The 24,170-nt window shown below is 38.7% G+C and overlaps 1 protein-coding gene across 1 annotated transcript in view; it reads left to right on the top strand.

Annotated features, from left to right (window-relative positions):
* Positions 1 to 24,170, top strand: part of DEUP1 (deuterosome assembly protein 1) — a 127,581-nt gene that overhangs the window by 88,111 nt on the left and 15,300 nt on the right. The window contains exons 11-13 of the mRNA XM_052662359.1: positions 8,649 to 8,672; positions 12,014 to 12,165; positions 17,748 to 17,862. Coding sequence (XP_052518319.1) covers positions 8,649 to 8,672; positions 12,014 to 12,165; positions 17,748 to 17,862 — 291 coding nt within the window. The remainder of the gene's footprint in view (positions 1 to 8,648; positions 8,673 to 12,013; positions 12,166 to 17,747; positions 17,863 to 24,170) is intronic.

Below are 24,170 nucleotides of genomic sequence, written 5' to 3'. Positions count from 1 at the left end.
CTCTGTGTTTAATTTCTTCCGCAGCCCGCATGCTGTTTCCCGCAGTGGCTTCTCTAACTTCATTCCCATCAGTGGTGTGCGAGAGCTCGCTTTTCTCCAGATCCTCCCCAACGCTTGTTATCTTTTGCCATTTGGATGCAGACCATCCTGGCAGGTCTGAGGTGGTGCCTCACTGTGGTTTCACTCTGCATTTCCTTGGTGATTAGTGACGTTGGTAGCTTTCTCATGTGTCTGTGGCCATCTGTGTGTCTTCTTTAGAAAAACATCTGTTTAGGCCCTTTGCCCAATTTGTAATTGTGTTGTTTGTATTTTGCTGTTAAGTTATATGTGTTTGTTATATAATGTGGAAATTAACCCCTTATTAGATATATAGTTGACAAATATTTTCTCCCATTCCACAGATTGCCTCTTCACTCTGTTAATTGGTTTCCTTTGCTGTGAAAGAACTTTTTAGTTTGATGTAATCCCACTTGTCTGTTTTTGCTTTTGTTGCCTGTGCTTTGGTGTTATATCCAAAAGATCATTGCAAGCGGCAATGCTAAGTAGCTATTTCCCCATGTTTTCTTCTAGGAGTATGACAGTTTCAGATCTTCCATTTAAGCCTTTAATCTATTTTGAGTTAGATTTTGAGTAGTCTAGGATAGAGGTCTAGTTTTACTTGAGTTCTTGTGAATATCTAGTTCTCCAACAGCAATTATTAAAGACACCACCCATTCCCCATTGTTTTTCGTGCCCTTTTTAAAGATTAGTTGACCTACATGTGGTGGGTTTATTTCTAGATTCTGCTTTCTGCGTTTATCACATGCCACAGTCAGCACAGAATGTTTTCATTCACTCTGTAATTATTTATTGAGTGTGTGATATATGTCTAGCAGAATGCTAGGATCATGAGTCAGACTAGACCCTTGAACTCATGGGGACTAACGTGTCTATAAACACACAGTAGTGGGTGTAAGCAGCTAGCTGGATGGCTAGGCTAGAGTGATAGGAGGTTGTGGAGTGCAGGGGCTGTGTGGGACCACCTGATGCTGTATTGGGATCAGAAAAGGCTTCTGAGGAACAGTCAGCCAGACAGACAGTGGTGGGAAGGAGTCATGATAAGGTGATGTAATGCAGGTGCTGCAGTGGTAAGGAATCCACCTGCCAGCTCAGTAGACCCAAGAGATGTGGGTTCATTTCCTGGGTTAGGAAGATCCCCTGGGGAAGGAAATGGCAACCCACTCCAGTATTCTTGCATGGAAAATTGCATGGACAGAGGAGCCTGGCAGATTACAGTTCATTGGGTCGCAAAGAATCAGACATGACTGAGTGGCTGAGGAGACAAGGTACTATAATGTGCAGAGACAAGAGACAGAAAATCAAGGAGACTGGTAGAATTTTGTAACAACAAAGAGCTGCTGGTCATTGCGTGTTTACTATATGCCTTGCTGTCTGCCAAATACTTTTCGTACATTAATGTCTACGTCCTTATACTGTGTTGGGGAGGTGGGTTGGGGATAGGGACTATTATCCCCACAGAAAAAGAAATGAAATCTTTCAGTTTTAGAGTAACTTCCCCAAGATCATACAGCTTGTGACTGGCTTGGATAGCTCCAGATGCGTAGTATTGACTGTCAGACCCCATGGTCCTGCCCCTTCTGTTCTCGTCACTGATCCCTGCCCTTCCATCACTGCCCCTACTCAGCCCCCACATTTCATCCTTGGTTCTCTACTCTGGCTGAATGCTTCCCCTTGAAGGATAGAGGCACCTGCAGCTTCTCTCTTCTGCATCATAGAATGGCTTCCGGTTCTCTCTTCGGAATGGCTTCCACATTGTCCATTTTCCACGCCAGGTATGCTTTACTAATGTCACCTTTCCTGGTGGAACATGTGCTCAGTTTCCCACAGGAGGTCAGAACTCTTCACATCCCAGGCTTCCTTAACCTGGGTCACCTGCTCTGTTTCCCTGTGGAGACCTACACAAAGCCTTTACTACAGCTGAAACAGCTTATTCTCAGTCTGTGTATGTGATTCTCATTTCTCATGCTCTTTCTTACTTCCTGACCTTGGCACATGCTTTTCCTTCTACCAAAAAATTCCCTTTCCCTCCTTCACATGGCATGTCCTATTAATGTTTCAAGTCTATCTGCATAGATTTTATGCTATACCAAAATCTGCTGTGATTTTCCTCTGTTAAGTGTCACTCCTCGAAGCCATCATAGCATCCTTTCCTTAGCATCTGTCATCCCACAGTATTACAATTGCCTGTTTTTTGTAAGCCACCCATCCCCTTACCAGTAGGCTCACTGGTTATGGTCCTAGCTTGCCACCATGCCTCAACACTTAATATAGTGCCTGAGTATTGAAGGCACTGAAAAATATTTTGTTTGATGAGTAAATGAACAAATGAATGAGTGAATGCATCAGTCCATTTGTTTTCCACCTGAGTGCTTTTCCTTTACCAAAGTAAAGAAAAACCTTTTTCTTTACTAAATCCTACCAGTCCCGTAAGGGACTAGATTAGATTTTATCTCCTCCTTGAATTCATCTACCATTACTCTAGGGCCCAGTTAGTTTTCCTTTCTTTGACTTTCTTTAGCAGTGTTCGTTATAACAATTCAGCACTCAGTTTTTAATTGTCTTCTTTTATTTTTTATTATGGGTATGTTTTGTCTCTGTCATATTTCTTATGGGAGAAAGGGGTTATATTTCATGTTTTTTCTTCATATAAGATTTGGTGTAGTATATGACTCAATGAGGGCTTCCCTGGTGGCTCAGACAGTAAAGAATCTGCCTGCAATGCAGGAGACCTGGGTCCCATCCCTGAGTTGGGAATATACCCAAAAGTAGGAAATGGTAACCCATTCTAGTGTTTTTGCCTGGAGAATTCCATGCACAGAGCAACCTAGTGGGCTACAGTCCATGGGGTCCAAAAGAGTCAGACTGACTGGGCAGCTGAGCACTCACACACATACACAAGGCTCAATGAATACCTGTGGATTTGTGGGACTTACCTGTTGTCTAAGAGACATGAATACGTTATCAAGGAAACCACTGCTAATTAAAAAGTTAAACAAAGCTTTGTCTTATCTCACTTCCTACATGATCTCAGTCCCAGTAGTTGTTGACATTGATTGATTCAAAAAACATTTGGGTTCCTACTTGGTGCAGTATAATTTAACACATAAATTATATCATATCTATATTATTTACTATTTTTCATGCATGTCACTTTAGTCTACTCAGTTTTATTGTATTTTCAATAAAGGCAGAGTCACTTTTTGATATTTGATTATCTCTGTAGAACTTTTACATTAGCACACACATATACATACATAATATGTATGTCTAAAGGTTGCTTAATGGGCTGTCATAAAATGGAATGCCATGTTATAGCCTTCAACGTGATGCTTATTAAAGTAGCACTTAATCATTTATAGTTTATGAGGATTATCCTTCGTATAGGAAGGTGTTTTAAAAACATTTTACTGTGGTTTTGCTTATTTACTTTGGCAGTGCTGGGTCTTCATCGCTGTGCAGGCTCTTTCTCTAGTTGTGGTGAGCAGACATCCTCTGCTGCAGGGCTCGGGGCAAGTGGCCTCGGTGGCTGTGGCTTCCGGGCTCTGGGGCACAGCCTTGGTAGCTGTGGCACGCAGGTTTAGCTGCCCTGTGGCACGTGGGGTCTCCCAGATCAGGGACCAAACCCATGTCACCTGCATTGACAGGTGGACTCTTTGCCACTGAGCCACCAGAGAAGCCTAGGAAGGTGTTTTTAATTGAAATTTACTTATAAAATATTGTGTTGGTTTCAGGTGTACCTCATAGTGATTTAACATTTACGTGTATTATGAAATGATCACCACATTAGTTTAGTAACCATCTGTCCCATATAAAGTTATTTCATTTTTATTGACCATATTCCATATGCTGTATAGTGCATATGATTGCTTATTTATTTTATACCTGGAGGTTTGTACCCTAAATCCCCTTCACTTGTTTTACCTATCCCCAACACCCTCTGGCAACTATCAGTTTGTCCTCTGTATCCTTGAGTCTGTTTAGTTTTTTTTTAGATTCCACATATAAGTGAGATTATATGATATTTGTCCTTCTCTGTCTGGCTAATTTCACATAGCATAATAGCCTCTAGATTCATCCATGTTGCCCCAAATAGCAAGATTTCATTTTTTTATTGTGGCTGAGTAATATTCCTTTGTATATATACACCGTATCATTTTTTTATTCATTTGTCTTTTGTTGGACACTTAGGTTGCTTCCGTATCTCAGGTGTTGAAAATAATGCTTCGGTGAACATTGGGATATATGTATCTTTTCAAGTTAGTCTTTTGTTTCCTTTAGATAAATACACAGATGTGACATTGCTAAATCATATGACAGTTCTATTTTTAAGTTTTTGAGGAAACTGTGTAGTTTTTCCCATAGAAACTGTACCACTTATATTCCCACCAGTAAGGCACAAGCACTGCTTTTCTCCACCTCTTTACCAACACTGGTAATTACTGTCTTTTCTACAATAGCCTTTCTAACAAGTATAAAACAGTCGCATTGCGGTTTTGCTTTACTTTTCTGATTAGTATTGAGCTTCTTTTCATGTCTTTTGGTCATCCATATGTCTTCACTGGAAAACTGTCTGTTCATATCCTCTATTCATTTTTAGTGAGTTTTTTATGTTGAGTTGTATCAGTTCTTTATATATTTTGGATATTAAGCCCTCATCAGAGGTATCATTTGCAAATATCTTCTCCCATTCATTAAGCTGCCTTTTTATTTTGGTTATAGTTTCCTTCTCTGTACAACCACTTTTTAGTCTGATGCAAGCACATTTGTTTATTTTTGCTTTTTTATTCTTACCTAAGGAGACAGATCCAAAAACCTGTTACTAAGACCAGTGCTGATAAGTATACTATGTTTTCTTCTAGGAGTTCTTTGGTTTCCGGTTTTACATTTAAGTCCTTTTTAAAGGTTTATTTACTTATTTTTGGCTGTGCTGGGTCTCCATTGCTGCACATGGTTCCTCTATTTGTGGCGGGCGGGGGCTGCTCTTCAGTAGTGTGGTGTGTGGGCTTCTTCTGTTGCAGAGCATGGACTCTAGGTGTGCAGGCTCAGTCATTGTGGCCCACAGGCTTTGTTGTCCCAAGATATGTGGAATCTTGTCCCAAGATACATGGGTTGTCTGGGAATCTTCCCAGACCAGGGACCGAACGCGTGTCCCCTGCATTGGCAGGTGGGCCTGCCATTTTTAACCACTGGACTGCCAGGGAAGCCCTTACACATAAGTCTTTAATCCATCCTATGTTTATTTTGTGCATGGTGTGAGAGTAGTCTAGTTTGATTCTTCTGCATGTAGCTGTCCATTTTCCTGAAGAGGTTACTGAAGAGGTTTACTGAAGAGGCTGTGTTTTTCCCATTGTATATTCTTGCCTTCTTTGTCATAAATTAATTGGCCAGGTAAGTGTGGATTGATTTCTGGATGCTGTCGTCTGTCCCATTGGTCAGTGTACTGTTTCTGCCCCGGTGCCATACTGTTTCAATTATAGTGGCTTTGTTCTTGTTGTCATGTCTGACTCTTTGCAACCTCGTGTCCTGTAGCAAGCCAGGGTCCTCTGCCCTCCGTTGTCTCCTGGAGTTTGCTGAAACTCATGTCCATTGGGCTGATGGCACTATCAAACCATCTCACCCTCTGCTGCCCCCTCTTCCTTTTGCTTTGTAGAACAGTCTAAACTCAGAGAGGCATGAAGCATCCAGCTTTGTTATCCTTTCTCAATATTTTTTGGTTATTCAAGGTCTTTTGTGTTTTTGAACAAATTTTAGAATTATTTCTGCTAGTTCTATGAAAAATACAGTTGATATTTTGATCAGGATTGCATTGAGTGTGCAGATTGCCTTGGGGAGTATGGTCAGTTTTAAAATATTAATTCTCCTAATTTATAAGTACAGCATATCTTTCCATTTGTTTGTGATGTCTTCAATTTCTTTCATCAGTGTCTTATAATTGTCCAGGTATATGTCTTTTACCTCCTTATGTAGATTTATTCTTAGGCATTTTATTATTTTAATGTGATTGTAAATAGGGTTGTTTTCCTAATTTCTCTTTCTAGTTCATTGTTCGTATATAGGAATGTAAAAGATTTCTGTATATTAATTTTGTATCCCACAACTTTGCTGAATTAATTTATTATGTCTAATAGTTTTTTGGTGGCATCTTGAGGATTTTCTATATAGTTTCATGTTGTCTACAAACATTGATCGTTTTACTTCTTCCTTTCCAGTTTGAAATCTCTTTATTTCTTTTTCTTGTCTCATTACTGTGGCTAGGACTTCTAGTACTATTAAGTAAGTGGAAAGAGTATCCTTGTCTTGATCCTAATCTTAGAGAAACTGTTTTCAGCTTTTCACTGTTGAATATGATGTTGGCTATGTGTCTGTCATATAGGGTCTCTATTATGTTGAGACATGTTCCCTCTATGCCCACTTTCTGGAGAACTTTTATCATGAATGGATGTTGAATTTTGTCAAAGCCTCTATCTATGTCTATTGTGATGACCATGTGGCTTTTATTCTTCAATTTTTAATGTGGCGTGTCACATTGATTAATTTGTGGATGTTGAGCCACATAATAGTGTATAGTCTTTTCAATGTGTTGTTAGACTTGATTTGCTGACATTTTGTTGGGAACTCCGGCATCTGTGTTCAGCAGTGATATTCGCCTGTTACTGTTTTTTGTGGTGTCTTTGCCTGGTTTTCGCATCATGTTGACACTGGTCTCCTAGAGTGAGTTCAGAAGCGTTCCATCCTCTTCAGTGTTTTGGAATAGTTTGAAAAGGATCAGCATGAACTCTTCTTGGGTAGTTTCCACTACTCTACCTTCCGGTTCACTGGTCTCTTCTTTTCTATCATATAGTCTACTGTTTATTCTTTGTAAGGTATTTTTTTATTTCAGTTGTTGTATTATTAAGCTCTTTTTTGGTTCTTCTTTGTGTTTGCTCTTTGTTAAACTTACTGTTGTGTTCATCCATTTTTCTCCTGAGTCCACTGAACATCTGTAACATCATTACCTCTAACTCTTTACTGGGTAGATTGCTTATCCTACATCTTCTTCATATGGATTTATACCTCTCTCACCTCATTTTGCCCCATTTTCTTTTTTATTTCTTCCTACTAAGTAGTCTGGTTATGATTTCTGATTTTGGAGAAGTGGCCTTGTGTTGGAGATGTCCTATGGGGCTCAGCAGAGCACTCCCTGTGTTCACTGGAGTCACATGCTCTTGGGTTGCCTCATGAGTAGGCTATGTGAACCCTTCTCTTGTGGCATGGCCAGCTACTGTGGGCATGCTCGTTGGCAGGGCTGACCCCTTGCCAAGGTGGCTGCCAGCACTGCCTCATGTATTGGCTGCTTTCCCACTGGTGGGTGGGGCTGGATCCCAGCATAGCCGATCATGGGGCCTGTGAAGCCCAAGGCTGGTGCCAACCCTCTAGTGGGTGGGGCCGGATCCTGGTACAGCTGACTGTGCAGTCTATGAAGTCCTGGGACTGGTGCCAACCAGCTGGTGGGCTGGTAACCTCTGGCACAAAGAGGTTAAAGGGAGGTCTCCAAAATGGTGCTTGTCAGTGCTGGTGTCCATATGGTAGACTAAGCTCCCGAGAATGGTTGCCACCAGTGCCTCTATCCCCAGGGGAGTCCTAGTTGCCCTTCCCCTCTCCAGGAGACTCCAAGATGAGCAAGTAGGCTCCTTTCAAAACTGCTGCCTTTGTGCTGAGACTCAGAGCATGAGAAATTTTGTGTGTGTTCTTTAAGAGTAGAGTCTCTGTTCCCTGTAGCCCTTTGGCTTTCTCAAAGGTAAGGCCTGCTAGTTTTCAAAGCCAGACATCTTAGAGGCTTATCTTCCCAGTACAACACCCCCAAGCTAGGGAGCCTGATGCGGGGTTCAGATCCCTTGCTGCTTGGGGAGGACCTCTGCAATTGTGATATTCTTTCAGTTTGAAAGTTGCTGATCCAGGGATGTGATTCTGACTACACCCTTCTTAGTCCCCGTTCTACTCATCCCATTATGGTTCCTTCTTTATATCTTTGGACACATAAAATCTTCTCTGCTAGTCTTCAGGTTGTTCCCACAGGTAGTTGCTGTCTAAGGAGTTATGGTTTGCCCCTGGAACAGGTGAGTTCAGGGTCTTCCTACTGTGCTATGCTATGCCATCTTGAACACACTCCCCCCTTTTAGGAAGTTGATTTTATAACTGCTCTCCATTTTTTGTATGTGAAGATTTGGAATTAACTTTGCTAACTGACATAGTCAAGCCATTGCCCAAAGAGAAAAATCTCAAGTGTCTACTGAATAATAAAAAAGAGTTCTGTATGACTCTTATCTCTTTTAAGCTTTCATAATCTGTTATGTCATTTATTTACCACTTATTAGTTTAAAGATTTCATAAAGAAAATTCATATCTGTTGTGTGTTAAAATCCCATAATTAGATAGTTAATTCTCTCTAAAATAATTGGAATGAATAAGTAAACATATAATTAAATAATCTGTGCTGAAATTTTACCTCAGGCAGTAAAAACTATAATATTTACATCATTATTTGTAAGTCTTCTAAAATATGTAGTATTTCCATAGTATTAAAATAACAATTATTTTTTCCTTCCTAGACAAGTGGAATTACTGATATAAAGGTAGGTCATTTCTGAATTACTAGAGCTTTGATAACTTTTCTGCTTAAGTGTGAAGCTCCCTGATTATTTATACTTAGGGAAAAAATGTTGAAAGTTCATACCCACCCAATAGTAGAAACAGCAGTCTTGCTTTCAGTCCTTTACCTATTGCATATCTGGGGCTATGACAACCCCCATTTTCCTTTGGAGAATTTGCTAATGGGACTAACCACCTGGCATGTAAGTTTTACTCTGGTCTCAGTGACATACTTAAGACCAGAATTAGCAAGAGGTTTTTGGTTTATTTGGATATTTTTTGGTGTTTCTTTGTTGCTTTGAAAAATGTTTCCCATGGATTTGTGCAAAAGCTCGACTATGTAGAGAAAAGTGAGGGGTTTATCTTTATTCTGCTCCTGGGTAATTAACAAAGAATCAAGTTTATCATATAGGCTTTTTTGTGATTCCATATTTACTTAGACTTATATTTGTATTTGTTAAATTTTCTTTCACTTAGGGAAGGTGTTATAAAATTAGGTTTAGTCAGAACTCAGAACTTACAGTAATTTTTAAGACTAATTGGCCTTTCACTATCCATACAGTTTGCTAAATAAAATAACAGCATAAAAAATTAGTATCCTCATAAGCATCTAAAGGACTTCCCTAGTGACTTAGTTGGTAAAGAATCTGCCTGCAATGCAGGAGACCCAGTTTTGATCCCTGGGTCAAGAAGATCCCCTGGAGAAGGGAATGGCTATCCCCTCCAGTATTCTTGTCTGGAGAATCCCCATGGACAGAGGAGCCTGGCAGGCTACAGTCCTTGGGATCACAAAGAGTTGGAATCGCCTATGTGACTAACTTTAAGCATCTAAAACATTCATTTACATGCTATAAATTAATATACTAACCTTAAGACATGATTAAAGTCAGCCCTTCTATAGAGATACTTTTTTAGTCTAACTATTATTTAAGAGAAAAAGCACTCTTGTAAAATACTATCATTCAGACAGTTCAGTAACCCAGCTGTGTGCTCAGGTAAACAGGCACCATGAAGTTTCCCCATTTCAAGAAGAAAAGTCAGTTAAAACTATGAAACCTTAAAATTTGGGGGGGGTAGGAAATAAGAAATTGACTGGGCCTGTAAAAAGAACCCATCAACAATACATAGGTAAAGTTTAATCAGTGCCTACTGGAGAATATATTTTTGAAATCATTGGAAAGTATTTAGGAAAAAATGAAATGAGAGAGCACCAAAAATGCTATCCAGGAAAATGGAAAATGCTTTTAAATACAAATTGTATAAATCCATTACCTATGTAATTCTTTCAGGTCATACTTACAATACTTACCTAATTATGGTACATTTAGAAAATTGTGGGTTTTTAAAAAAATCACTATTATCATTCTTAAATACTTTAAACCAACACTGGGCGAAAAAGTCGCAGGTGAAATCTAATTTTACAGAAAATTTTTGAATGAAATTGTAGCAGAGCAGCAGACTATCAAGAGTTATATATTTTGACTAGGTGATGTCTTTTTAGGAGAAAATTTTGAATCTTTTCCAAGATTGTTTTTCAAACAGATCTGCCCATGAGTGTTCTCCTTTGGAGAGGAAAATCGTATTAGGTCTACCTTCTTTATGTTTATCACAAATGGGCTCAAATTTTAGAATATGCAATCCTGTCTCCTTTAAAGCAGATTATAGATTACATTTTTATCTGTACTAGTATGTCTCAAATGAGCGAAGTTAACATATACTAAAGGCAAGGGCCTAACAAGCAGAGAAGTACCTTGAATGACCCTTCTTTCCCAAAGGTCACATTGGCCAATATTGTTTTGAGAACGTTTGACCTCCTGGAGCATTTTTTTCCATTCAAAAGTAGACCTTCCTAAAGATCTATAAACTTCTATAAAAGGATAGTATAGGTGGCGCAGACGGTGAAGAATCTGCCCACAATGTGGGAGACCTAGTTTCGATCCCTGGATTGGGAAGATCCCCTGGAGAAGGGAATGGCCACCCACTCCAGTATTCTTGCCTGGAGAATCCCATGGACGGAGGAGCCTGGTGGGCTACACTCCATGGGATCTCAAAGAGTCGGACACTACTGAGCGGCTAACACACATACATAATAATTAGGCAGTAAACAAGTTTTAATGAACAGATTTGGCCTCTGAAGCAAAACATAAAACAGGTAAGCACTTTTAATGCTTTAATATATATATTTCTATTCTAGTTTATCAATATTGATATTAATATAGTATATGAATAATTTTAAACATGCAATTTAGTCAGAAATTTTTGAGTGACTTTATCACATGCCAGCCCATATGCAATGGCACTCAAAGCCTTAAATTTAGAAACTTAAAAAATGACAATTCTAAGCCATAATCATCTATCATCTTATGAGCTTTTAAATATAGAAAATTGGAGCTTCAAAAAGATATTTTACTCATGTTATGCTTTTTGTACTAAAATATTACTCTTCTGAAAGCAGAGAACTGTTGTTTAATCAGCATAATTCATGGGTATTCAAATCATAGTTCTATTATAAAGGACTTCATGGGGTTATTTAAAGCATTTTCATGAGTTTTCATGTCAGAATATATCCTGTTTTTTAAAATGTTGGGAGAAAAAAAGTTTAGACTGTCCCTAAGAAACTTCTTACAGCATTTAATTAAGATAGCATCAGAAATCTTTAATCTTGCTCTAAATTTTTCATGTTATGATTTAAATATGTTTCTTATTCTTTTATGACATTAACCATTGGGTTGCCCATACCAGACAATAAAACTTTTTCATGATGCTGCATTGCTCAAGACTGTGTTATTGGCACAGTCTCATCCAGGATCTAGTGATCTTGGTATAGAATGGCCCAGAATCAGACTGCCATCTTATTGATTTAATATATAATTTTCTGTATCACCCAACAGTGAGGGGTTGATATGTGATTTTCTATAATGACATATATTATTTTAATGTGGAAAAAAATCTTTTAAAATTAAAAGATATGTTAATTCTGGTTCCATTACTAATCAGCACTAGAAGGCATACCCTATTAACGCAGAAAGTCTTAAAACTAGCAATTTGTTCTAGCTACGGAGAACAGTAACGCATGCAGTGAGCCTTTTCTGTACTGGAGCATGGGCATCCCCTTCATTGTGATGTGTTCAGTGGCAGCTGTCACTGAGGACCTGTGTTGTGAGAAGGTGGGAGGTGAAGAGAGACATTTAGGAGGTACACAGGAATAAAGTCACATGACTCGACTTACATGAAAGTGTCTTTCCAACATGTGTCCAAATGCACAGAAAATATGCATCTCTTGTAAGTAACAATTTTTTCAATGATAGTTTATTTTATTCCCTAGAGTGTAGACTTCACTAACAGGGAACATTCAAGGCATACATCTATTAACAAACTGGAATACGAGAATGAAAGGCTCCGAAATGATCTTGCAAAACTTCATGCCAGTGGAAAATCAACATGGGCTAATCAGAATACCTATGAAGAAGCAGGAAGGTATGCCTATCAAAGCCAAATAAAAATGGGGTAAAGATGAAGATGGGTATGCCAGCTCTACTTATATAAGGATATAAATGTACAAACATTCAAGTGAAATTTGTTTTTATATAATCAAATTGTAATTTTATACACTTTCCCTTCAGCTGCTTAAAATTTGTTTATGGGGACAAGTCAATAGTCTAGATACACGGATACATGAAGTTCTATGGTCTCAGTAGCTTTCAAAGGATAACAGTGAAATGAGTAGACTGTTAAAATGAATTTTTGTCAGTTCAGAACTTTCTTAGAACCTGATGTGGCGTACAGAGTATACAAAAGTAGTCTTCGTTTTTTATGTCAGAGTGCAGGCGGGTAGCATGTCTGGCTTAACTCCAGATATCTGTACACTTGACACTGACACTGCAGCAGTGGTGACAGACTGTGGTCTTTTCACAGGAGAGAACCTGTGGGTGTGAGAGAGGGGTCTTCTCTGAGTGGAGAGGAGCACGTGGAAAACCAATACCTGCTGCCCACATTATCCCCAGGCTCTTTAAAATGTCTTGCTTCAAAATTTAAGTAAACATATCAGCCTTAACATTTGACTAATTTCTTCAACTTTAATAAAATATGTTTGGAGTCAGAACTGTCTCTGGAGTTCTTTCACCATTTTCCAGTCCTGGGAAAATGCTCAGCAAAACAAACAAGTTTCTTTTCTACAGGATTTTGCCAAGCCATTAATGTGCTAGTTACCTTGTGAGTTTCCAGGAACAGGTAGGGTGTGCAATAGTCCCCAAACTTATTTGATATCAGGTTTATTAACATTCCATGGTGCTGAGAAATGGTGAATCAATAGGTCCAGACCTAACATCAATACAACTTTTGTTTAAAAGCTCGTAATACTTAGCATGAAAATTTCACATACAGATAATTAATATTTACAGCTTTGGGGAATTGAAATATTTAACCTTTATTTTCCCATCTGACAAGTAGGGATAATAATTATAAGGGTTTTCTGAGGATTATAGGAGAAAACCTATTTCTTTGTAAAATGTATAATTCCCTAAATGTTAGACATTATCATTGATATTATTATTCTAACAAAATTGTTAATATTTACAATAATATTGATACTTCTCCAACTCCCAGTACCTAAAAAGTATATTTTGGAGGATAAACAAATGGCTGAATCTGACATTTCCTCTAAAGATAGTGCTGTTGGGGAAGGGTGATGCCCGGCTCCCTAAGTAGCCCAGTGCTACAGGTAGACAGTCTGTAAGTCCAGGGGCCATACTCGATACGTCTGCTTAGCATGCTCGTGCTAAGCATCCTCTCCACTCTCACCACCCTAGCCCTGTGTGTGCCGGAAGGATATGTTCCAACCCAGTGTTAGAAACAGCAAGCACTCAGGAGTGCTGAACTAATAGCTCTTCAGGTGGTCGGGGGAGGGAATGAGAGGAGCCTGCTGCTGCTCCACAGGGGTGCTTCTTCGGTCGGTAGGGTGGTATGTTCGGGGAGGTGCAGCAAGAGTCCAAAAGGGATGTGGAGAGGATGAGGGGCGTGCGCCCCAGCCAGAGGGCAGCTCCCTGCTGAGTGTCCCCATGTTGACTGGCCAGGGTAACGGAAAATCTGTCCAGAAAATCTAACCTTGATTTGGCAGTAAGAATATAATTTCTAATATAGAATAAACCCTTTACAACGCCCTTCTCTCCCCATGGATTCATTTCTCCATGGGTCACATCCCCACCCCCCGTATGTGGTTTTCTCTCTGTAAGAGAAAAACAGCAGTGCAGTGATGTTGTGAAGGGTCTTCGCCGTGTCTTCTCCAGCCACTGGTCTGTATTGCGCCCCTGTTAATGCAGAGGGGGCATTAACATTGTTTCCTATTCTTGCTTGTTGGGAATAACTTGGAAAGCCTTAGGTGAAGGTACTAGATGTTCTTGTTTAAACAGAAAGACGGTTTCTCTGCGTTTCACTGTCTGTAAACAGTGTTTGTATTGTTTGGATTGCTTGGGCAGTACGGAATGTGTTAAGAGTGCCTAACAGAAACCAGGCAGCATGGGACCTGGAGCAGTGTAAGAGGTGGAGCGCCCAGCAGGAGGCTGTCTTAATAAGCAGCCTGGGCGACTGTCCCCGCTGCAGAGCCCTGTTGTCCTGCCAGTCTCATTTGTTGAAAGTTTCATTAAATTTGTTTTAATGGCTTGTCTGATTTCAGTGTTCTCCAGTGACCTGATTTCTAAAAGAAACAGCATTTCAAATGTTCTGAATAAATTAGTACCATGTAAAACCCACTATGGGGAAAGAATTGTTGAGAGGCAAGGACACTGTGAACTCACTGGTGGAGAACTGTAAAGCTCATATCTATTAATTTTACCAAGTGAAAAAGGCAATGTCCTTTCCTTCTCACAGCACAGCTCAGTGAACTCAAATACTAAAAGCTGTATGTATTTATTAGGAAGAAAATAATCAAAAAAACATACAGTCATATTTACATATCAATGGTTAATACAATAAGGTCTTATTAAAGTATTTTAGAAAGGAAAAAGCTTTTAGATAAAGGTATAGGAACATAGTGTTCCACAACATTTTAAAGTCTGTAGTCTGCTTTTTAACCTCTTCTTGCTTGTGACTGAGGAAGATTTGTATAATATATTATTAAAATAATCTTTTGTCTACTTGGAAGTTAACTCGGTTTTTGTTGCTTTTCACTCCTGTTAGAAGTGATAAGATTTTTGTGCTCATCCACTTAAAATGTGAAGCATTTTAGGATATTTCAAAGGATTTCTTTTCCAATAAAAAGCTATTCAGCACTTAAAAGACTTAATGGAGTTCCTTGGTGGCCTAATGGTCAGGATTTCAGGCTTTCACTGCTGTGGCCCAGGTTCAGTCCCTGGTCAGGGAGCTGAGATCCTGCAAGTGGTGTGATGGGACCAGAAACGCACAAACAACACTAATGAATGAGATGAGACTGAATCTGGCAATGAGGTAGTCAATGTTTTCAGTGTTTTTAGAATTAAGTTAGAATTTTGAAGTTTAAGGATCATTTGCAAGCTAACTTAGAATAGTGGTATCCAGAACTATTAAATATAACTAATTTTAATGGCAAATCAGTTTTGTAGTGTATGATGGAGTTTTATCTCTATATACAGTTCATACTTAAAACTGAATATATGGCTTTAAGAATTATATCATGTACTGGAAAGATATTGGTAATCACAAGCTAATCAATAAAATTGCTTCAGATCTAGTCAGCAAGTTAAAGTTTCTAATACTAAAACACCACAGAGTCATGTTTGTCATAATCACTCTACAGGATCCCTTGTCAAGGAATGAATAGTTATTTATCTAGAAGCAAAAAAGTAAGCTGAGTCAATTTTGCACCAGGATCTTGCTCAGGAGAGAAAAACACAGTAGCCTGAAGAGTTCCAGGCTAGGAATAAGGCATGTTAATAAGGTGCATGGAGTAAGGCGTGTTATGTGGAGTGTTAGAAGAGGAGGCCAGAAGTGGTAAATCAGCTTAGTTTGTGAAGGGATCCCCTTTCATGCTGAAGACGGTACACTGTATGTAGCCCAGGGAGGCTTGTAAACTCAATGCAGGGCCAGGAATGGCTGTGTAGACGGACGGCTCTGTAAACTGTGCTGTTGGCCCAGCCCTCAAGCCAGCTCGAGTTGGGTAGAGCTCTCTCCAACAAAGACGCTGGCTCCTGCCCTCCTGGCAAAGCAAGGAGAGGCCTTGCAATAGGGTCTATGGAAAAGCTAACTGAACAGACCAGCTTGTGAGATGGTAGTAAAAGCTTTCTGAAATGGTTTTTAAGATAGGTTTTAAATTGATATACTTAGCGTTTTTTTGCAAGGTGGTTTTATGAAGTATTTGAATAGCTGTATTCTAGAAGAAGAACTTTTCTGTCATATAAAGATGATTTAAAGCAAAAGTGCTTTGCTTTATAATGTAGTCTTTCCTTTCATTCTCTGCATACTTTATTGATCTTACAATAAAGAAAATGTTCATATATAAATTTTAGTAATTAGGACCATAAAGTTGTATCTATACATCCAAAGCAAAATGGATAATTGAGGTAATTATTTAGATAATTTAGGGCAAATAATACTTTCCCTGAAATCTCTGTATAATTGAGATTACAGAGGGATGTATATTTCTTGAACCGTTTCTATAATTATCTTATTTTTTTCTACTGTGCTTTGAAGTATAGATGGACTCATTCAGATTAAAAGGTTCAACTGAATATTCTATGCAGATGTACAAGGCAATTGTTATAATTCTATTTGAATTGTGGGATGTTTCATTTTATTTTGCACATCATAAGCCATGTTATTTCAGTTTAATTTGCTGTTCTGTTTCCATGGTAATTATGGTTTGGAAGAATGGATTTAAAAAAAAGATCTATTTCAAGAAAGTAAAAATGGAAAGCATGTTTTGTTTGTTTTTATGTACTGGTTTACAGATGCCTCACTTAACTTTTATTGCTATTTGTATGCATAGCTTTGAAAATGTTTGCATAATAAAAGAAGTCTATATAGGTAGATAGTCTTTGGATAAGAACAGAAAAAAATAATGTAAATTTTTTAAACTGTGTAAAGTTAAAATATGAAGACTTTGAAAATGGTTAATCAATACCTTTAGAGAATTTGAATTGTTAGTAAAAATAAGTAACTTTAAATTGAAAGGATTTTTATATTTCCATGGTCTTTGATGATTTTGATTAAACCCCATTTTCATGAATTAATGTTCAGAGAAGATACTTATTTAGTTCCAAACAGCCCATACTGTTAGGACCTTTTTGTGTAAAATTTTAGGGTAAGTTGGTTTGTTTATTTTATTATTCATTTGTTTAGTCAGCACACCAAAGTTTAAAATCCCACTGGTATTTTATTCAGTCTAATCTTCTACCCTATATTTTGGCACAAACAACAAATTCTATACTGTGCTTTTCATCAAACTGTGGAGTTCAATTCTTGTAACAACCCTTTTTTATAAATGAAAAAATTAAAGTTACAGGTAAATATAGTTACCTGTGGCTCAAGGTCATACAACTAAGTGTGGAGGAGTTTAGGAGATAATGTAAATTGTAAATATACTATAAATTATTAAGCTCTACATAAATTAGAATTATTATTATTGTACAGAGACTTACTCTAGTGTGAAAAAAAGAGAACAACGATTATGTTAAGAAAGCCAGTGAGGTTAAGTAAAATGAGAATGGAAAGAGTATCTGTTTAGAATTGTCAAGGGCAGCTGTGTTAGCTGTTTAAAAATTTTTCTCAAACTGGCTTAATGTTATTTAATTAAATAGCAAAGAGACAAAACAGTAAAACACAGAAAGAGAAACAATATAGGCGATAAGAATGGCAGAATATTTTTAACAATTATGAAAGTTTCCTGCTTCATTATTAATTATTCTAAGTCTTTTAAGTGGAATAGAAATTGTCAGCAAAATTATTTTCAAAGAAATACCCAGATAACAAGCCCAAATATTTTGTTGTGCTTTCCTCACAGTTAGAAATTGGAGAAATTTAAATTCTTAGCTCCATAAATAAACAGGTGTCCTTGGTAGCAATAATGACAACTAGTCCTTCTCTTTTAGATTTAACCACGATCGTGAGCCAAACAGAAGTGCAACACCTCCATTGCCATCTTTGCCATTTCAAACCAAAGAAATAACCAGTCCTTTGGTTAGTGATGATGAGGTATTCCCCATGGTGAGTTGCTGATTATTGGTTACCATTTTTTTCCTTTATGGAGTGAATGCTTCTACACTGATACTGATGTTACTGATGTGTACACAGTAGTTTAAAAAAAAATATATTGCTCTTTGAATAAGACTCCAAGATGGGTCTGCAAGTAATTCAGCTGTGACTATCTATAGAAGGAAAAGCATCCATAATGTTTTGTGAAGTATTTCCCCTCAAGTACAGGCTGAAATTACTGGTGACGTTTAAATATGCAAGTCACTTGTGGACATTCCATGAGCCTCAAAGATCTGTATATCTTAAAGAGCTGCAAGTGATCTTTTTGTGACTGTTTAAAAAAAATCTCTTTTACTGACTCTGACATACATACAGAAAGATGCACAAATCAGGGTTGGACAGCTTGATGAATTATTGAAAAGGCAGCAGAGCAGTGCAGCTACCACCTAGGCAATAAACAGAGCATTAGTAGTGTTCCAGAGGCCCCCTTCCCACACCCTTGCACTCACTCCAGCCTGCTCCCAAGATAACCACTGTCCTGACCTTTAAGGTCATAGCTTGGTTGTAGCCATTTGTAAATTTTAGATAAATGGTATCACGCTGCATGTGTTCTCTTGTATGGATTCTTTCTCCCACCATTGTTTCAACATTGTTTGATGAGAGTCATTATCCATACTGTTGGCTGTAGTTTATCCATTTTTGTTTCTGTATTAGTATTACATTATATAGAAATACCATATATAATGATACCATTATCCATAATGATACAATTTATCCATTCCACTATTGACGTACATTTGAATTATTTCCTGCTCAGAGATGATTACAAATACTTTTCCTAAAAACATTCTTGTCAGTGTCCTTTGGTGCACATGTGTACACATTTCCATTGGATCTATACCTAAGAATGGAATTGCTAGGTCATTGTTGTTGTTTAGTTGCTAAGTTGTGTCTTTGCAAGTCCGTGGACTATAGCCTGGCAGGCTCTTCTGTGCATGGGATTTCCCAGGCTAGAATACTGGAGTGGGTTGCCATTTCCTTCTCCAGGGGATCTGCCTGACCCAGGGATCAAACCAATGTCTCCTACATTGGCAGGTGGATTCTTTACCACTGAACCACCTCACTCAGAGTTACTAGGTCATGGAATATGCACAAGGTCAGCTTTAGCAGGTACTGTCAAGCTCTCTTCCTGTTTGAGTCAGTTCACAGCCCTACAAGTAGTGTATGAGTGTTCTCCTCTTCTGTATTCTTTCCAACAGTTTTTAACTGTTATTGGTCAGTGGGTGCATGCATGCATGCATGCTAAGTCGCTTCAGTCGTGTCTGACTCTTTGTGACCCCATGGACTGTAACCCATCAGGCTCCTCTGTCCATGGGATTCTCCAGGCAAGAATACTGCAGTGGGTTGCCATGCCCTCCTCCGGGGGATCTTCCTGACCCAGGGATTGAACCGGGGTCTCTATCTCCTGCGTTTGACAGGCAGGTTCTTTACCACTACTGCGTTTGACAGGCAGGTTCTTTACCACTAACGCCACCTGGGAAGCCCCTGGTCAGTGGATAGTAACATTCTTATTGTGACTTTAATTCTTATTTCCTGGAGACTAATGAGGTAAGTGCCTTTTCATAAATTTATTGACTGTTTTGATATTTGATATCTATTTGATTTGCTTGTCTAATTCTCTATTGAATTGTCTTATTGATTTATAGGAGTTCTTTGTATATTCTAGAGTTAAACCCTTTGGTGGTCACAGGTTATAGGGACTGCAAACGTCTTCTCCCATTCATACTTGCCTTCTCACTTAATAGAATGTTTTGATACCCAGAAGTCCCTAATTTTAATGTGTTCATACTTATAAATATTTTTCTTTATGCTTGATATTTTTGGTGTCTTATTTACAACTTTTGCCTGTCCCAAAGTTATAAAAATAGTATCTATGTTATCTTTTAGAAGCTTTGGCTCTCTCTTTTTTTTTTTTTACTTAAGTATAGACCTGGAATCAATTTTTGCATATGGTGCAAGGAACAACCTCAGTCCCATTTCCCATGAAAATATTCAATTTGATTTATATATGCTTTCCAATTCTATAGATTCTTTTGGATTTTCTCTACTTAGAATCAAAATTCCCTGGTGGCTTGGACGGTAAAGAATCCACCGGCAATGTGGGAGACCTGGGTTCAATCCCTGGGTGAGGAAGATCCCCTGGAGGAGGGCATGGCAACCCACTGCAGTATTCCTGTCTAGAGAATCCCCATGGACAAAGGAGCCTGGCAGGCTACAGTCCATAGGAATGCAGAGTCAGCCACAATTGAGTGACTAAGCACACAGTGTTTCCCAGTTCTATAGATTCTTTTGGATTTTCTATGCTCAGAATCAAAATAATGATAGCTAGACTTCCTACTTTCAGAGAAGGCAATGGCACCCCACACCAGTACTCTTGCCTGGAAAATCCCATGGATGGAGGAGCCTGGTAGGCTGCAGTCCATGGGGTCAATAAAAGTCGGACACGACTGAGCGACTTCACTTTCACTTTTCACTTTCATGCATTGGAGAAGGAAATGGCAACTCACTCCAGTGTTCTTGCCTGGAGCATCCCAGGGATGGAGGAGCCTGGTGGGCTGCCATCTATGGGGTTGCACAGAGTCGGACACGACTGAAGCAACTTAGCAGCAGCAGCAGCAGACTTCTTACTTTCAAATATTTATACCTGTTTTTTCTTTTTCTTGCCTTATTGTATACAAGGACCTCTAGTAAATGTAAAGCAGTAGAAGTGATATGGCCAGCATCTTTCTCTCATTTTCAGTTGCAAAGGGAAAACATTCAATATGCCACCGTTGTGCATAATATTTGCTGTAAATATTTTACAGTTTTCTTATTAAAAGATTAGGAAGTTCCTTTTATTCCTAGGTTGCTAAATTTGTTTTCACAAGTTGGTATTGAATTTATCAATTGCTTTTTCCTGTGCTGTTGAAATGACCATATAATTTCTCCTTTGATCTGTTAATGTGGCTTTTTTTTTCTTCATGTTAGATTGTTAACCCAACCTTGGAATTCTTAGAATAAACCACCCTCGATCACTGGATTTGATCTGTTCATATTGGTTTAGAGTTTTGCTTTATGTTCATGAGAGACATTAGCCTGTAATGTTTCACTGTTATCCTTGTCAAGCTTTGGTACCCAATTATGCTATCCTGATAAAACAGGTGGGAAAGGTTTAAATTCTGCATTCCCTGTTCTCTTTCCTGTGTTGTTTTCTGTGTATAAAGAGCCTTGAGGAAGTGGCCTCATACTGTAGGTTAATTTTTTTTTTTTCTGTTCTTGAATTTTCATTTGAATTTTTTTTTTTTTTAGTTTCCAGTTCTTTGCTGAAATATTCTACCTTGTGATTTGATTTATTGAACATAATCACATTTTTTAAAGATATGTAGGTTTTTTTATCTGAGAAACTAGTAATGTTCTTGCAGTTACCTTCACTTGTATTCAAAGTGTATTATGTAATTTTTCACTGCCTGTCCATGATATACCAATATTGGGTACAAGTGATAAAAATAAACAACAATAACAAAAAAAAAAAACAAAAACAGAAAATGTTTGAGCTGGTTGAGGCATGCCATGAACACTTCTCTGCCTTTCTGAAATCTGTCAGCTGCTTTGGGAGAGGCTGGTAGTAAAATTTAAGCTGTTGTGGAAGAGGAAGACTTAAAACCATCAACTCTGGAAGTTTTCAAGGTCTCAACCAGTCCATCCTAAAGGAGATCAGTCCTGAGTGTTCATTGGAAGGACTGATGTTGAAGCTGAAGCTCCAATACTTTGGCCACCTGATGCAAAAAGCTGACTCATTTGAGAAGACTCTGATGCTAGGAAAGATTGAAGGCATGAGGAGAAGGGGACGACAGAGGATGAGATGGTTGAATGGCGTCACCAACTCAATGGACATGGGTTTGGGTGGACTCCAGGAGTTGGTGATGGACAGGGAGGCCTGGCGTACTGCGGTTCATGGGGTTGCAAAGAGTCGGACACAACTGAGCCACTGAACTGAACTGAACTGAAAGCCCAGCAATGCTCTTTTGTTTCATCTCAACATAAAATGTCAAAATTACCTGAACAGAATAAAATTCCATAACAATAAAGTAAATAAACTTCCTCATTTAAGCTAAGGGAACCTCCAAGAGGACTTAGCAAGTTCTGTATCAACAAAACTTCTCTCTTTAAGGACTCCAAAGTAAACACATACTCCAGCCCAGCAAGAGGGGGGAAAAAAGTGATAAATTGCTAAAGCCTTCATTGCAACTTACTTCAGTATTCTCACCTGAAAAAATTCCCTGGACAGAAGAGCCTGGTGGGCTACAGACCATGGGGTTGCGAAGAGTCGGACATGACCGAGCATGCACGTGATGTGACTTCACTGTTCTAATATCAGGTGACTTTAGGATGATTAGTTTCTGCTTCAATATCACCTCATCAGAAACACCTGAGGAACAGTAGCACCTCCCTCATCATATTCTATTTTTTTTTTGTTTTATCCATAGCACTTAATTATAACATTTTGTTTGCCTCCTTCCTCTAGAATTTAAGCTCCATCAAAGTAGGATTTTTTTCTATTTTTGTTTGCTGTTTTAACCCTAGCACCTAAAATAATGTCCGGCACTAGTAGGCACAAAAAAGACATGCAAGAGTGTCTATTGTATAACTTAATGAACACTGGATTTCTTTCCACCTCTAAAATTCTACACTGTTACTTGAGGGGCTCATGACTACAGAGTCATCCAGCAAAGAAAATTCTCTGCTGTTGTAGGTCTGGGCACAGGGAACTTTGGCTGTGATGGCAGCTCTGGAGGCTCCTGAAAGACACAGCCCAGACTGCCGTTCTGAGTCCAGTGACTTCCATCCACTGTTGCATTCTTTATTCCGCATCGGTGCTGTTCCTGCTCGGACCACCAATGACATCCTCGTTGTTAATTAAATAGACAGTTTAAAGAACTCATCTTCCTTAATCTTTTTCTCTTGATATCACGTTCTCTGACTTCTAAGACACTATTCTCCACTGGTTGTCCCGTTGCCTTTCCAATCACTCTTTCCCAGTCTGCTTCCAAGGTTCTCCCTCGGTATACCTGTCCCTTAACCACTAGTGTTTATCATTCACTCAGTCACTGATGGACTGAACATGTATTGAGCACTCACTACATGGCAGGTTCTGTTCTAAACACTCATTGATGAGACAGACAAGTCTACAGTATGGTGAAAAAAGAGGGGAACTCCATCAGTGGGTGAATGGATAAACGAAGAGTGGTGTGTATACACAGTGGAATACTGTTCAGTCATGAAAAGGAGAGAAGTGCTGATACATGCTGTAACGTGGGTGAACCTGGATAATACCATGCTACCTGGAGGAAACCAGACACAAAAGGTTATATATTGCATAAAAATGCCCATAATAGGTAAATCAATTAAAACAGATTGCAGGTTGGTGGTTGCCAGGAGTATAAGAGGATGGGAAAGCCAGGGAGCAAGGCTTGATGGGTACAGCTTCCTTTGGGGATGATGAAAATGCTTTGAAACTAGATAGAGTTGTGGTTTTAATACACTGTGACTATACTAAATCCACACCAAATTGTTCATTTTGAGATGGTTAGTCTTACTTTATATAAATTTTATCTCAAAAAAGAGGGAACAGTTAATGACTAGAAACAAAAACTCAAAAAGTTATAAATACTATAAAAACTGATGAAAATATAGCAAATGATGTGATAGGAAGTGATGACAGTGTGGGGGATGACTTTAGGTTAAGTGGCTAGGAAAATGATTACTGAGAAGGGAACATTTAGGTTGAAACTTAAATAACAAAAAAGGATCCAGGCTTACAAAAATCTGGAAGTAGAGAGTTTTGGGCGGATGGAATGACCAGGTCAAATCTGTTTGGCAAAACAAAGTTTGTTAAGTTTGAGAACCAGAAAAGGGGAAGTGTGTGGTCTGGAGCTAAGAAGTGTGTAATGAAATAAGGACAGAGAGATAGGCAGGAGAACTCCAGGTCTGTGGAGACAGTGGCCATAGGAAGCAATTGGGAGTTTATTTTTAAGCAGTGGGAAACCATGAGAACGTTGCAAATGGTAGAGAATATAATCTGTTTTTAAATTTTTTTGAAGATCCATTTGACTGCCAAATAAATTCTAGATGGGCAGAGGTAGAAGTGGAGAGAGCAACTGTCAGACTATTTCAGTGGTCGAAGCAAGAGATGGTACTGCTGGCTTGGTGACAGTGGAGGCAGAGCCAGGAGGTGCTGGATCCAGGAAATATTTTGGAGAGCAAATGAGACTTGACAGTGG

Source organism: Budorcas taxicolor, chromosome 25 (genome assembly GCF_023091745.1).
Source record: "Budorcas taxicolor isolate Tak-1 chromosome 25, Takin1.1, whole genome shotgun sequence".
Classification (NCBI taxonomy): Eukaryota; Metazoa; Chordata; class Mammalia; order Artiodactyla; family Bovidae; genus Budorcas; species Budorcas taxicolor.
This window is presented reverse-complemented; position numbering and strand designations above follow the sequence as displayed.